We start from the raw sequence: 17,170 nt of genomic DNA on the forward strand, positions 1-17,170 counted from the left end.
TTAAAAAAAAAGTGTTCAATGTGGCAGATTGGAAACGTGCGGCCCAGGAGAATTTTGGGAACCACAAAGTTAATATTAAGTTCACTGCATCTCATTGTAAATCTTGTTTTTCCCTCCCAAATCCCTTGCCTTGTTCACTATTTCTTACTTGACGTAAAATTACCCTTTACATCATCACTTATAGCAAAGCCTCCTTTGCGGACCCTCAGCCCAAGCCCATTGAGGTAGCTGGAATCAAAGTCTTCTCTATATAACCCTATACAACATCTTTCTCGTTCCAGGCTTTGGGTGCAGTCACCTTGGGAAAACAAATAACTAGCTCTGGCTGCAGGAAATAAGCGCCAAGAAAGATTTAATCAATTCACAACACTTCTCTCTCCCTCACGCACACTTTTAAATTACAATTTTAATATCTAAACTCCTAAAATTATATTTCAAGTGACTCGTGTTTCAAGAGCTCCTATTAATGTAGGATTTTGTCTTTTTTAGGAAAACATGCATATCAGTAATTACTTCTGATTTGACCAAGGTTTGTACCTATGTCCACTGCCCGTTAGCATTAAATCTCATGCCTGGAAAACACTACCACAAGGAATTTATATTTAGCGTAACTGTATTTTTTCCCCTTTAACACGCGCACTGCTGGTGAGATCTCCCCCCCCCCCCCGCCACCTTTCACTCGATGACTTGCTTAAAAATAAACTTAGAGGCAATCTTTATAATTTAGTTTACTTCCGAATATCTTAAATATTATGAAAACTATAACAACGTTGTTATTTAAAAACATTTGAGGTATAAAACATAAAAAGATTTTTTTTTGTAAAAAACACACACAGTGGTTTATTGAATACTTACAACGTTTACACCTTCAATATTAATTAAACTCCACTTTTTTCGCCCTTAACGACGGAAGTGCACATAACAAATAGCTGCTGAAAACATTTTCAAATACTGAACGACCACAACAAAATTACCATAGTAAATACCAAGCCAACTGAAACATTGGTGCAACTGTTTCTGTTGAAATATAATTTTATAATCCCATGAATATTTATATCCAAAAGGCCAAGTATTAAAGATACACTTCACATACACACTAATGCCAGGGAGTCTTTTTCTCCCTTTCTTTTCTATTTTTCCCGTGTGTTCTATACAAACAGAGAAGTAACATTCACGAAACAATTGAGACGACATTACCCCTTACCAAGCTGGAGTTTCCTCTTCATATTAAAATATGGAATGCTTTTCTTCGAATATCCACATTTTGGGGGGTGGGGGAGAAATTGCACATAAATAAACTGGATGATTCCAAATACAAAAAGTCCTCAGATCAAATCTCTCTAATGAGTCTAGGAGATTTCCTTGAGTCCTTCAGTCTTGCAGCGCTCACTGCTTGAGCTCCAAAGCCCAGACATGTTGCGGCCAGCCAGTCCTCCCTTTGGTTTTCTTATCGTTGCTGCTAACTGTGCTTTTCAATATTTCATTCTGGGAAGACAGCGTGCAAAAAAAGAGAAACAAAGCAGAAGTTTAGAAATTATATTCCTTTACCTCTTAGGTAACCTCCGCCACCCACTCCTTGTCTTCTTCCCCCTCAGAAGAGGGAAATCTAAAGCTGGCGATAGACATCTACAAAGATCTATGCAGGCTCCTGCAGAGGCCTCCAAGCTACAGGACAAACTTTCGGCTAGAAAGCTTGACAAACAAACGCCTGTTTACGTGCTTTTCGTAGAAAGCTGCGGGTACTTTAAAACACCAACACCACCACACCAATTTATATGTTTCATTATTTGCAAAATAGAGACCGTGCTGTTGTTTTGCACTGATCGCGTTCGTGGCAGACCCTCAGTGCAAGAGCGGCTCATTTCCAAACGTAAACAAAGCTTCTTCGGTTTAAAAAGCCACCTACAGCACCAGTCATTCTTCAGGGTTAAGCGTCAGATCTCAGGAGTGTATATTTTATTTCAAATATAAATTACATTTATATATCATATGATATACAGACACACTTGAGGTTTTAGTGGAACGGTAATTTATAAGAAGACCCGAATTACAAGTAGGTCAATGATAACCATTCTATCTAATGTCAGCATTCCACTAAATAACAGCATTGTGAATATATTATCAGAAGTGAACATCCATTCATATAAGGCCCGATCCTGTCGTGTTTACTGAGGTCAAATAGCTATTGAAATCAGTGGGAATTTTGCCTGAGAAAACCATCAGGCCTACACCGACAGTTAACATCCACACAAAAAGTTACTTCGCCTTAAATTGAAAGAAGGAAAGAGAACAAAAACCCAACAACAAAAGCATAGATCACAATCAAGAATAATTTACAGTGAAACGGTGGGGCTGTGCATTATTTTGTCAAAACTGTGCTGGAGTTAAATTCAAGTGGTACATGCCTTCCCTGTGAGCAGTTCCTTTTATCTGAACAGATTGCAGGGTGCTTCTGCGCTATGAAAGGTTGCTTGTGTACAGGACAGAATTATTATTAGAAACTGTAATTCAAATAATACTGTGGGGGGAATGGAGCAGAGTAGGTACTGAAGGGATGCTAATGTAAAAATAAAGGATACAAAACCATATTTTAAGATTAAGACATTTGTGTGCAGCTGCAAGGAATGGTTTAACTATTATAATCTGACCCAACACCCGATTTTGCTGCAGGCTATATCAATTCTGAAATATTTCATCACATAGCAGATGCCAGTTTCCCACCCCAAATACATGTACATTTTAACATCACCCCCCTCCCCCCGGTCACTTGGAACAGCTCCTGCACCGAAGTGAATTGAGTCTTCACTTCTCTTTGTCAGCGATAACACATATTATTATGGGTACATCCATTAATACAGATTATAGGTACACGTACATGTACACACCATATATCATACACAGAAACCCCGTAAACATTCATTCATCTCCATTAACCAAGGCACACAGTATACGTTACCTACATCAACTTCCCTACATGCAGCGCTAGTGTATTGGGGCGTGTGTGTGTTGTGTAACACCATGATGTATTTCATTTGGGATACATTCTGTGGGATCTGGAATGGAGCCTGGCTGACCTAGCAGCCTCTCCCCAAGCCAGATGTGCCCAGCACGGCCGGAAGAAAGGACGAGCACAGAGTAATCCCTTGCAAACAACAGCAACAGCCTCCCCCCGTGGATGTACTGACCAGCTCTTTCTTCCTCTTCTCCTCCTTCACGTCTGTCTTCTTGATCTCTGCCTTGAAGGCCTCCGCCTCCCCGTTCTGATCGTCCTTGGCTAGCAGGTCCATGAGGTAGGCGATGTAGCTGGTGGCCAGGCGGAGGGTTTTGATCTTGGACAGCTTGGTGTCGGCGGGCACGTTGGGGATGCACTCCCGCAGCTCGGCGAAGGCGCTGTTGATGCTCTGAGTCCTACGCCTCTCCTTGCGGTTTGCCGTGCCCCGGCGCTTCACCGGCCGCGGCCCCCCGAGCCCGGGCGGCCCGCTGCCCGGCGGCCCCCCGCCGTAGTGGGAGTGGTCGATGCCCGGCGCGCCGCTGGCGTACTCGGGGCTGTAGGACAGGGCCATGCTGTAGTCGGGGGGCGACATCTCCGGGTGGCTGCTGATGAGCCAGCCGTGGAAGTAGGGGTTCTCTTCGTGGCCGCAGCGGCTGGCGGCGGCGGCGGCCGCGGCGGCGGCGAAGGGGTAGCCCTCATGGTGCACCACGGGGTGGTGGGGGAAGCCCCCCACCAAACTCATCCCCGAGCCCAAGCGCACCCCACCCCCGCCCCGGGACCAAGCCTCCCCCCTCCCGGCCCGCTGCCTCAACCCCCCCTTCGCCGCGGCCGCTCGCCCGCCTCTTCTCAGCGCCTCTCCGGCCGCCGGCTCCCCATAGGGCGCTGCAGAGTCCCGCTCAGAGCCAGCGCGCTCCCCTCTCGCCGGGCGGCAGGCGCGGGGCGCCCCCGGCCGCTCATGCGGTGCGTCTCCTCCGCGCGGGGCCTGGCGCTGCGGCGCGCCGACAAAATGGCTCGAGCCCCGCGCCGCCGCCTCCTCCGCGCCGCGGCCCCCGCCTCTGCCTTCACCGCCGCGGGGCTGCGTGAGAGGCACCCGCCCTTCCTCCAGCAGCGCCCCCCCGCTGTCGGGCTCCGGCGCTGGCTGTGGGCATGGAAGGCTCTGGTAAGGTTCCGCTCCCCCTTGGCCGGGGGCTGCTCACTGGGAGCCCCGCGCATCCATCCCCCCGGCCTGAGCCGCTCCGCCCCGCTCGGGGGCACGGGCACCGGGCAGCCCGCCGGCCCGCAAGCCGCGCTTCCCCTGCCCCGGCTGCTGGCGATGCAGAGCAGGAAGGCGGCGGCGATTCCCCCAGGCTTGGTGATGCGCCGGGCACTGGCACAATTTCCCAGCACGATCTCCATGTACAGCTACAGCTTTCGGGCAGCTCGTGTTAATATCTGTCGTCAGAGGCTTTCTCCGCCAATCCCGCGCGGCAGGGGCGGGGCCTCCGGCGCTGGGCAATAAAACTTTTTGATGTTCGCGTTGCTAATTGCCGAGCTCCTCTTTTAGGATTGGCTGCCCCTAATATAATTAAAAACAAGAGAGGAAGAAAAAAAAAACTTTTATCATGGAGGCAGAGGTTATTGCAAGTGTTTAGCAGATGCAGTACGGCAAAATCTTCTTTTTAAATAAACTCATTAAAACACAATATTGGAGCATTTCAACCCAGGTACGGTATGTCGCCGAGAATTTTGATGGAAAAAAATAGCGGCTCGGTCAGTTCAGTTATTGCTTTACAAAGTGCGTTGTGTGGATCTAGCAGAGGAAAACATAAAAACAGCTTCAGGAGGCACTTGCCGGTTAACCAATGGTGATGTACATACACCAGGAACACTTTAGCGTATTGTTCTAGCAGAACGCTTTCAGGCAGAGAGAAACGCAGTTATTATGGATAGGCAGTGGACATGAGTTGCAAGTACGAAAAGATTGGATCTGACTTTATAGCAATTGACTTCTAAAATAAGCAAACAATGGGGTCAGGGAGATGGTTTTCAAAGAATGAGTTGCTTTTAAATAAGAAGAATAAAAACAAATCAAACGATTCTCTTCCAGCTTGCTGAGTTAATGTACATACCAGGACATGTATTCATCCGAACCAGTTATATGCCTGAAATCAGTTGCATGCTTGTTTAACTAGCCTGATTGGTAAGTAACCGAATATTTTTTACAGCATGTTCAGAGCTTATTTTCCAGTTTTTATTAACAAATATATAAATATCACTCTGCATTCCTCCTTCACCAATAAAAAAAAAAAAAACCCAGGCATCTGTGGAAAGCAGGTTTAGTTATCGAAAGGGAATAGTTAAAGGTTTGTTTAACAGTCAGGCCGGGAGGAAATCTATTAGATATTTAGCTATTTTGGTTTTGTTATCTTGAACACATTATAACGGGAAAATGAATCTCAGGTTGTAATTCACAGGGAAATTGGTAACTTGGAGGCGAGACTTGCGCCAAGAAATTGTTGTCATCTTCAAATGCAGCAGAATATTACTAAATAGCTGTGAAATATCAAATACTCACCTTAGGTGTCTTGGCTACTGGATAGACTGCTTCAGTGTATATTAGAATGCAATACTACAATATAGTCAGTGTGGAAAACTGTGTCAACAGGAGCTGGTGGGTCGTAAATTAAGAAAGAGAGATAGAGATGCAGGAGTTTGCAAGGAGACGAGAGGAAACTCAGGTCCAATTGCTGCAAATGCTCAATATGATACCCTGAAGATTAAGATATATTTGGTTAAGCAACAGAAAACATGCACTTTGGGAGAAAACAACAAACAACCCAAATGCTTCTTCCTGTGTATTGTTATTCCGAGGAGTAAAAGCGGAGTTAAACAAGAGCTGTTACATTACAAGAGCGTATTCAAGGGCTGCTTTCTAATTTCCACTATGGCAATAATGCAATATATTTGCAAACAAAGAAACAATAAGAAATGTAAAGAAGAAGCGTGCAGTATTTACGTTTGTTGGCACCATGCTCAGTTTGTTTAGCTTGTTTCTGCTCTACAATAATGAAATCAAGAACTGTCTTTCGAGTTAAAATTTGCTTTGGCACAGGCAGGAGAAAAGGCCAATTGAGACAAACAGAGGTGGTGTGAAAACTCACAGAACAGTGAATCCCAGTACATACATATGTTGTCCAATCGAGGAATACAGAGTTTAACCAAATATATACAGAGAACGATAAAAATTAAATGCATAGTTGATATAAATATAAGTATATGCATTGATATGTCTCTGGGTGCAAAACTGTATATGCAGTTCTATTCAAGGGTTCAAAACGTTTCTATATTTAAAGGCAGGATACTGAAAATGGTGGGCTCAAATTTTCAGTATTTGAAGGAAACAGTGTATGTACAATACTGGCACGTGAAAAATGACTGTGTGTTTAACATGCCAGTGTCGAAATAGATAGATTAAAAATACTGTTTGAATGTTGCAGTGATCCAGTCTCGTGATTTTCTTTAACGTTTTGCTACTTTGGGGTTGATTAAGTATTTTTGGTTTATGAGGAAGATAGCCCTGCAGAGGACGAATGGGTATATTTGTTTCTAAATCTCCCTCCTCCCCCCACCCCCGGTTAAATTGTGTTTAATTGCAATGCCCTAGGAGCTTTTCAATATAATTCTGACTGCGTTGTAATTGTGAAAGTTTCTGGTGAACCGCTACTATTGTCCCGATAACATCTCAAGTGATGAAAGAAACGGAAAACATGAGGCAGAGAAAAAGTAGTAAAAGATACTGATCTGAACCTCAGTCCACAAAGCTAACATCATTATTCCTTAATTATTTCTATATAAAAGACTCGCTAAAGTTAAGCGCGGAACTGGATTTTAAATACAAATTTCCAGTACTTCTTTATATACAAGTTATAAAGTCTGTTTGAGAGCAAATGCAGCATGTGTGTTCTCAAATGTAAGTACTTATACAAACCCACCTATAATAGCTTGATTCGCAATATTCTTTTTCTTTCTGACCAGCGCATATGAAATCTCTACAGCTAAAATGAATTTTAAAAAAAATATTTCTTAGCTCAGTACGTTTCCTCTCATAAACATAAGTGATACACTGTATTATTACTTTTTAAAAGTAATACTTTGTTTTAAAACATCGGATTTCCTGATGTGTCACTGATTTAACTGCTAAAATGTTCGCAAGTCAGGCGGGTATCTTTATCTAAATGATAAACAGACCGATATTTACTAGCGCACTGTAAGTAAGATATCTTGGTGCATACAATGCTGAGTATGGCTTTGACTTTTCACATGTTTTTCGTCTCTGATTGTATTTCAGGAATAATGCAATAAATTAGGCTTCTGCATCCACCGGTTAAGTCTCTTCGAATTGGATGAGCAAGAAGAGCAAGAGACGAGAAAAGTCTCTTAGTAATATAGTGGAACTGAGTACATGGCATTTTGTCATGCACAGCTCAGCGGATGATCTGTGCCAGCAGGAGGAATCCTACGGAGGGCGCAGTTCAGCAGCAGCGTCTTCACCTTCCCTAAGTGCAGTAAGAAGTGCCAAGAAGTGTATCGCTATTTGCTTTACAAGACACTGTGCACCAGAATCTGCAGCCCAAAGAAGCAAAGCATCACAATTGTTTTTCAGTCCCAGTGTTTGTCACTGTAGTTCATCATATGTGCACACACGCTATACCTCCCCCTTTCCTCTCCCAAACAGCCAGAGAGCAGCTCAAACATTTATTTTGCATCTATATTATTTGTCTTTCCCCCCGCCGGAAAAGATTCAAAGTGCAGGATAGCGGTTGGAAAAACATTTTTTCAGCGTGGTCGTGTGTGATATTTTTGAAAGCAGTGAGAATTAAATTAAATATTTTAAAAAGAGAAAATAGCTCACGGTTTTGTGAAAAATACTGGTCTTTTCACATATTTATTTTCTTCTGTTTACCCAAGATAAATAAAAGTAAACAGGCCTTAAGGGTTAGTGAAATTAAACAGGCCAAAGGAATAGAACCTCATGTTTTGTGTTTTAGGAGAATGACATCCAAATAAGTCTTGTCCTTTTCTAAACCCTATGTTATGTTATTTTTAAAACAGAGAGATGAATTTAACAAACCATCAAACACACAAAAACTCCCAAGGAGAGAGGGAGAAAGTAGATTAAAATATAAAGCAAAGAATCAATGGAATCTACAGCTTTGAAAACTGAAATATAGTATAATACCTGGTAAATTAAAGAATAGCACATACATATGTCTTTCCTGAAGAGCCAAATTCATCCAGCATCACCCAATTCTCAACATTAGTTTAATAACTTAAAAAAATAATAATCCATGGTGCACATTGGTTGGATATCCCTATTCTGAAAAGCCTTACTCGCACAGGTAATTCTTACTCAAGGAAGTAGTTACCCTTGCTCAATGGGATAATTGTCTTGAGTAACAACAGCTCATGTAAGTAAGGATTTTCAGGATCGGGCCCAAGAAGTGTCTCCAGCATCTTTCATGAATAAGCTTATGAATTTTTCTATTCTGATTTTAGAATGATTTTGCTTAGAAGATAGTAATACACTTTGTTCCTAATTAGGTTCTAAGTAATCAAAACAAAATACACAATTTTAGTGTTTAAGTTCCCCTTTACCTTATCCCTCCAAAATATTATGGAACACAGAATTTTGACTTTTTGAATGAGGATTTAAAATCTGGCCTGTGGCTGGAAATGTTTAGATCAGGTACCTCCAGCTTCTTCGAACTACAGGACCCGGCTGGGAGCAGATGATCAGAAAGATGGACCTTTTTTGTGGGTGGTTAAAAACTGGGGCCTTTACAAGCCAACTCTGGGTTTGACCTCTTCACCTCATTGGAGGAGCCAGGGTTCCCCTTATCCTTGTTTGTGCCCTGAGTACCTTATAGCAAGCACTGTCTCCCTTTGATTAGTTTTAAAAGTTTAGACATATTCAAATTTATAGAGTGCATAATGTCATTGACCTGAGACCAAATATATTAGAAAGAGAGATAATTCTCAAATGTATTTTGAAGTGTCTAAATACCAAGGTGCCCTATGGATGGCAATCTACATACTACTAAACCTCCAGTTAGAAGTCCAACTAAACTTAACATAGAAACTAAAAGTTTAGTCCAAACTAAACTTAACATAGAAACCCTGCAATAATATGGAGTTTTGAAGGGATGCTGGAGAAATATCATTTGAAGTCAAACCTGTCAATTCCTGTTAATGAAAATAACTCTTGCCACGTTAGTTGAGCTCAGTTACCCTCATGCAGTCACATCATTGATTTCAACGGGTCTGGCAAAGCGCAGAATTTAGCCCCACAAGTCTGCTTTAATTGCTGTGGATGGACGTAGAGGAACCCTGGTGTTCGTTACTGTTATCGGTACTGAAGGGTGCAAATATTTAAGGCATGATAATCTCTGCCATTAAGCGTGTATTTTATACATACGCGAATATAACCCCCCAACAACAAGATAGCGTCCGCTTTGTAAGTTTAAACGATGTGCAGTAAACACACGAGCATACCAATTTTACCCCTGCATGTGTGAGCAATTATTCAAAGATTGCTTCTATTTGGGACCAAGGATACAGAGTTGTATTGATGCCACATAAAAGAATTTTAAAAATCCAGTGATTGCCAGAAGAATAATAAAGCCTTCATAAAATACTCTATTGAACAGACAATATTTCTTAATGCGTTTGTGGTGTTCACATAGTTTCCCCTCCTTTAATATTGTTTGCATTCATTGGGGAACTATGTTTTAAAGCTGCTTTTAAAATCAGCGCTAATGGGATTGTATGGGCGAAAGGAATTGTTTTGATCAATAAATATTTTCCTCAGAACATGAGGTTTACGTGCTCGCGGGAAACAAAGATTTGCTGGCATTACTTTGGTTCTATGATAACAAAAAAGAAGCACTTTTATTGTCAATATTAATGGAGACCCTCAATTTAGATTTGGTTTTAAGCAGTGTTCAGAGATAAAAAGCAACCTTACTTGACCTAAAACTATCCCACTGGAGCTTCGACAATTAACTGTAATTTTGTCCAAACTGCACATATTTGGGCAAATGTTAATGTCGTACTTTCTGTGCCACTCTGTTCATCTACCTGCTGTATCATATTGTGCTGTGACTTACCCACTAATTATTCAAATACAAAGGACTTGTGGTTGAAAGCCGCTGCCTACAGCAAATGTTGTGTAACACACTTGTTCAGAAGCATCAGTGTGTTTAGCTGCATCCACTACAATTCCTATATATGTACCTAAATGTAATTGATCTAGTTGAGTGACGTCTTTTTGGTAATTTGGATACACCAAGTCTCCAGTTAATGACACATAATCAGCCTTTAGGTCACTTGGTCATTCTCTTATTACAAACCCCTCCTGCTCTCTCTGATCTCCTTTCAAACTAAATTTCACACAAACAAATAAAGTAAGGCAGGGACAAGGGAGAAATATTGGAAAACTCCTGATATAGAAGTATAAACATTTGAGAATAAAATCTAAAAGAGGATAGGAAAGAACATCTTATCAAAAAGAGAGCATTGTGTACAAAACTTGAAAAGAAAAAGTTCTGGCTTATGTTAGAAATGACACAAAATTAAAATAAAAATAATTACAAACAGAAATGTCATAACATAAACACAGAAGGCAGGAGGCTTACTGGAAATGCGCATCAGTAGTGTAATTTATTGTTATAGCTTATATAACCGATATGTGATTGGAAAAAATGTTTCTTTGACTCACTTTGAACAGCAAAAACTTTTTATTTTTTACACTTATTTTATGAAAGCGAAAGAAACTGAAGAAATTAAGAAATAAAGACCAAAATTTAATTTACTTGTCAAAATCTATAGAAAAAAATGAAACGACTTCATTGATATAGCATTGTGTTAATGTGATAATAAAAATCAATATTTTATGTAACTACAGATCTTAACATTGTCTTTCTTTTTTACCAGCAGGAGCTAAAGAACCATTTTACTAGATACTTTAAGAATATCCTTTTGATCTCCGTCCAGGTGAATATTTTCCATCACAAAAACTTATGTATGTATTATATGTATATAATAAACAACGTTACTTCATATATAGATACACATAAGTATAGCTATAGAAACACATATATGCCTTACTTAACATTTTATGTGCCTTATAAACTGTCTGAAGTATATTTAGAAAACGATTTAGATATTACTAAATTGAAGTTAATTAACAGATTATTTAAAAAGAAAACAGTGAAAGTAGCATCATTCAAGTGTTTGCATTTAGACAAGAATTCTGAAACAGGACTGAATTCCACACAGTTATTCAAACATTAGCAATTGTCAAAATATTATCAATATAAGATTTTTCTAAACATCTCATTTGTATTTATTTAATAGCCATAGGATTCAGACAGGCGATAATTGAGCATGTAAGTAGAGCTTGTGCACCCTTTAGGAAATTTTACACAGGAAGAAAAATTGAGCAACTAATACACTGAAAGGAAACTCACAAGGCCTCAGTTATTACGAATCTTGTTATGTGTTCATTACATTCACAATCTTTTTAGGAATTTCTAGAACACATTTTTATCCACATGTGAAAAGTTCAGCTAAAATATTCATGCTTAGCAGTAAGAAAAGGAGGACTTGTGGCACTTTAGAGACTAACCAATTTATTTGAGCATGAGCCTCGGTGAGTTACAGCTCACTTCATCTGATGCATCCGATGAAGTGAGCTGTAGCTCACGAAAGCTCATGCTCAAATAAATTGGTTAGTCTCTAAGGTGCCACAAGTACTCCTTTTCTTTTTGGGAATACAGACTAACACGGCTGCTACTCTGAAACCTGTCATTATGCTTAGCAGTGTTATTACCCAATAGAGTAAATCAAATGGCAATGTATTGAGAAATCCTGTACACTATAATTTGATTTTGTATCTCTCTGGGTACATACACATGTATATTTAAACTCGCGAAGTATGGAAAGTGGCTGGTGATCCGAGTCCTCCTCCTCAAATATATTGTCAAATATCGCATTTCAGGGGCCAGGGCTTCTCATCACAAACTATCATACACACTTAATTCCACTGAACGCTGTATGAGCATGGAGTGGTCTGCCAGGCATGCACACGCAAGAACTAACTTGCCCCTTGGTAACTCAGCGGGCACTCAGGGAGCAGAGCAGAATTTAGACATTGGGGGCTGTGAATAAGCACCGTTATAGTAGCATGCCATTGGGTTAACGTTGTGCTGCTGGATTGATAGTTGAGTGGCAGGCTGAGAAATTAAAGGAATTATAGTTTGAATAAAAGCAGCGCAAGGCACTCGAATTACATGGGCAAGGGAATGCACCAAAACGCCATCTCTGGGAGGGGTGATTCCCAGTGTGCAGAATACTTCACGGTCACTGTACCCCTCGTATGGCTCGCCAGAGGACACAAGTCCCCCCGCACACACGCTGAGGACCAAGTCAGGCCCTGCTAGCTCAGGTAGTTCTACCTAGGCGCTTAAGGCTATTTGAATAGTGGAGGGGGCGCATGGGGATGATTTACAGATGCTTTTAACCCCTCGATCAGCCCTCGTGGTCTGACGTGGGCGAGATCGTTGTTTTAAACACTATCTCTGGGTGACTCTGCGTTCCCCGGGCTCTGAGATGCTGCGCCTTTGATCTGAGGCGCTGATGTTCCCCCTCCATTTATCTTCCGCAGAACCCGGCCTTTTGTCTCCCAGCATCTCAATCAAGCTGCATAGCTGAGCGACGGTGTCAACCTCCCCGCCCCAATTCGCGATCAGATCGGAGAGGGAGAGGCTTCTTTCCTGCGCACAGGGGAGCCCAACCCGCGAAGCAGCTCGCACATTCGCTTCACATTTGAACGCAGTCCCTTTAAAGATCTCGCTCGGGGTGGGCTATACGGTATATGCATGTCCTTGCAGCAAAGGACTTTACTTCCTCCACTGCTGTAATCAGTATCTGTATTGCTCTGGTGAAGGAAACCCCCTTCTTTGCAAATGTAACCGTCACCGGGTGAAACCCCCCACTTTCCCCCTTCTTTTGGTCTTGCAAGCGTGTGATAAGCTCCTACAGGTCCGGAAAGGGTTAACTGCTGGCCCTCCACCTCCTTCACTCTCCTGGAGCCCCCTGAATGCCACCGCTTTCCTCTAGAGGTCTCATTAGGGAAACCCTAACTGCTATTTTCAACATTTCCTCAATCAAGCGTCTTTAAATATAGCTCCACAAACAAATTGGCGGCAAAAAGCGTAGATCTTGTCACGAGTGAGACCAATCCAATATTTCACCCTTGTTTGCTTTGTAATTACTGGATGGCTTGTGGCTACCTCCTTGCCCCACTGGGGCAAACTCCCCCCGCCCGCTCTTTTTCACCCTTTAAAGTGTGGGATGAACCAGCCTGTTGTGCTACTAAACCAGTGATCTCAGAAATAAAACCCCCTTCACAAATGCAGCCTTCGGGCCATTCACCGCAGTTCCTGGCTTGCTAGCTAGGCTTGTGATTTTTCCAAGCCACACTCTCTGCTCCGACAGCATTTTTGTTGCAGGTCACACACTCGCAAGCTGTGCCCTTGCAGGTATTTGTAAGTGGTTAGTCTTTGCTTTACTGGAATGAATCTCTCTGTCTCTCTGTTAAACTGCTACTTTGATTTGTTATATTTTCCACAGCGCTTATTCTTGTTTGACTGTTGTACAAAGCTGCTTTAAATCTGCTGCAGGGAGAATAAAACTTCAAGCTGCTTGAATGGATTCCTATAGACTTGTGGGCTAGCCCTGGCCCACTTTAGTTCCTGCCTAGCAATCCCTCTGCGTAAATCAGGCCTGGAGTAAGGTTGATGTCTGCAGTCAGGAGCAACAATCAACTAGCTAATATCAACAAAAACAGTAGTTAACTCAAATTATGTTCTAAGCCTTGCATTTAACAGAGAAAAGGCAGGCTGCACACTATTAACAAAGCTGTTATATTTACTTTGCTGTGAACTGAGAGAACTTTTATGATAAAGGCAAATAATAGAACACAAAAGGGAACTATGACCATAAATCTCTTTTTATGGATTCTCTCTCAAGCAGAAAAACACAGTAATTCAACAATTTTATGATTCAGATATTTTGCAGATACATTTGAAGTTATTTATATAGGAAAGTAGGAATATCGCACACACACACACACACACTTTCTTGATTTATAGGGGCCTGATTCGGCTCCTACTGAATTCAGCAACAAAACTCTCATTGACAAACATGGGAGCAGGGTTGATTCCTATCAGTAGATAGCGCACATATGATCACTGTGGGTACACATTCTAAGATTAGTTGCAGTGTCCTTTGTCTCATATAAAGCATCTTTTTAAAATTTACACATTTACATGGAATTATAATTCTGGAATCATTCTATAATCTAATCTAAAATGGACATACTGAATTGTCTCTTCTCTTTTTGCCCCAGAATCACTAATGTTTGAGATTGTTAAGCCACCCAATGCAATAAAAAGATATTAAGTACATAATGCCTTCAGAGAATTTACATGCTCAGAATCAAGTCCTACTATAAAACAACTTTAATATTTCATAAAGCTGTTTCATTTGCTACTAGCATAGAATGTTAGCTTCTATTTCACTAGGGAGATTTTGATTAATTCTGCTTTCTGTGCCTTATTCTGGTTCCTGTTTACTGTCATAATGCAGCATCCTGCATTCCTTGAACACCCAGGCCAACAATTTAAGTGAACAGGAGAGCAAGGAATGCAGGGTGGGACCTATAGTTTGTCACCTGGTTTAATACTGCAGACCTGGGAAATGATATTTCCCCTAGAATCCTTTTCTCAACACACTATGTATATAACACCCACAGGTGCACACCCACACCTTCAGTACTATCAGTGACCATTGAGTTTTGTAACTGTCAGTTTAGAAAAGCAAAAAAGCAGTATTAGTGTATGGAGTGAGGTGTAATCTTTAAAAGTATGTTTTTTTTTATCAAAGGACTATTCCCACATATTATTACATGAAAGATGGAACATTATTTCCCAGTGTGTTTATTTGCATAGAATGTGCAAATTACCACACAGCCCTACATTTCTTAACAACACTTTCAAATTGACTCTCTGTGTTAGCTACAGTATATAATGGCTGATCCTAATCACATATAATCACACCTACACAAATGTATATTTTAGTTTTTGAGTCCAATCCTGCAAACTGTTACTCACAGGTGTTGTTCCTCTTCCTGCAAGTAGTCTCATTAAATAAATCAATGGGATTGCTCATCTGAGCAGTGATTAGTCATCTGAATTAGGGCCTCAGGATTTAGACCCTGACCCTGCAAAAAACTTTTGACTTCAGTTGAACTACTCACAGTGCATAAAGTTAAGCATGTCTGCATCCATTCACTTCAAAGTTACAAAATTAGGTTTTTATTTATAATGCAAAAAGATATGGACTGACAGTTGGAAAGTGGACATGCCCATGTTGTGCCCAAATGTGCGTGACCAAAACTGGGTTGTATATGTGTGAAAATATAGGCACATGTGCATGAAGCATTTTTGTATATGCACGTTTAAAAATATGGATCTATAAGACTACAGTCTACAATAGGCAGAACTTATACCTAAAAGGGAGAAAATGATTTTTTCTAAATTCAAGGGTGTGTCTAAATGATGTTTAAAGATTTTTTTCTCTATAATGCTATACTCAATAATGCTGTCAACCACAGCAACTTTCTACTGAAAGCACCACAATTCTTTATTATCCTGCAAATTCAAAGATGGAGTGATATTCCCAAACAGCAAAATGCACAGAGCTATCTTTATATTTTAGATATTGATTTCTATAGGCTGATGGTATTAAAATTAAAAACATGCGCTTTCAGGAATGCAGGTTGTCTGGACATAAATATTTCTCCCCTCCCTCCCCCCCCCGGAAAAACTCAGCTTCTCATGAAACAAATTTTGACTCAGCCATTAAATTGTTTTAAACAGTAGCAAATAAAACAACGATGCCCTTAATGTTTTAGTTGTTCAAACAACAATTGGATAAACACTTTCAGCTGGGACCACTTTTCTAATACCTTTGTAGGTAATAGGCTTCCCATTATGTGCTGCTGTGTGAATATCAAAGACTGCACGTTGGGCAGGCATTTATCATTTTATCCAAAATGTCATAAAGAAGATAACACAAAAAAACTGAATTGCTGTGTCTACATTAGGCTTTTTTTTCTTAACGTTTCCCACTACTGCTCCACTGGTGGTAACAAACATGGCAACATGAGTGCAAACTGGCTGCCTGCATTTCAATCCCTGTGTCTTCCAACCCTGATCAGAGGTCTGGATGCTATGGTGGTTAAAACGCAGGTTGCCATTAGTGGCTTGCCTATAGTAGAGCTCCCACTGCTGTTGTTGCCAAAGGAGCTGCCATTTTTGGTAGCAATGGTGGAAAGTTTTAAGCAATTACAGCAAAAGGCTAGTGTAGACAAGATCAAATATGAACTAAATGTTCTCAGGAGTTTAGACTTCAAATTAGGCTTGGAGGAATAAAAAGTTCTTACAAAAGCCTAATATGAATGGAAATGTTTCAATAGTTAAAAATCAACTGAAAGATTTTTTTAAAAATGTGGTTTTAGATGTTCCTGTGACACAGGCTCTTTGGCAAAGGGTGCCCTGTTCTTTGCAAACAACTCTAATCTCAGACCTGAAAAACTTACAACACGAAACATGTCTTGCAGGATATTTATCCATAAAAAGTACCTTGTAATTTAGCTACAGCAAGCTTGTAACTTGTCAAAATTCATAATAGGGCTGTCGATTAATGGCAGTTAACTCACATGATTAACTAAAAAAATTAATTGTGATTAAAAATTAATTAATTAATCGCACTGTTAAACAATAGAATACCAATTGAAATTCATTAAATATTTTTGGATGTTTTTCTACATTTTCAAATATATCGATTTCAATTACAACACAAAATACAAAGTGTACAATGCTCATTTTATATTATTTTTGGTTACAAATATTTGCACTGTAAAAATGATAAACAAAAGAAATAGTATTTTTCAATTCACCTCATACAAGTACTGTAGTGAAAGTGCAACTTACAAATGTAGTTTTTTTTAAGTAATTGCACTCAACAACAAAACAATGTAAAACTTTAGCGCCTACAAGTCCACTCAGTCCTACT

At 40.6% G+C, this 17,170-nt stretch overlaps 1 protein-coding gene and 1 long non-coding RNA gene across 2 annotated transcripts; one reads left to right on the top strand and one right to left on the bottom strand.

Annotated features, from left to right (window-relative positions):
* Nucleotides 1-823: 823 nt before the first annotated feature.
* On the bottom strand, nt 824-4,179 carry HAND2 (heart and neural crest derivatives expressed 2). Its single transcript, XM_084626931.1, has 2 exons — nt 3,186-4,179; nt 824-1,485 (listed from the first exon to the last, which is right to left on the bottom strand). Exons 1-2 carry the CDS (start codon nt 3,732-3,734, stop codon nt 1,387-1,389), a joined length of 648 nt encoding a protein of 215 aa, XP_084483057.1. The 5' UTR covers nt 3,735-4,179; the 3' UTR covers nt 824-1,386.
* Nucleotides 4,180-4,554: 375 nt separating this feature from the next.
* On the top strand, nt 4,555-14,467 carry LOC311519566. Its single transcript, XR_014711309.1, has 5 exons — nt 4,555-4,695; nt 5,079-5,171; nt 7,320-7,536; nt 10,964-11,023; nt 12,696-14,467. It is a non-coding gene; the product is annotated as an uncharacterized lncRNA (long non-coding RNA).
* The last annotated feature ends 2,703 nt before the right edge of the window (nt 14,468-17,170 follow it).

The sequence above is a fragment of the Lepidochelys olivacea genome (genome assembly GCF_965140295.1).
Source record: "Lepidochelys olivacea isolate rLepOli2 genome assembly, chromosome: 4".
NCBI lineage: Eukaryota > Metazoa > Chordata > Testudines > Cheloniidae > Lepidochelys > Lepidochelys olivacea.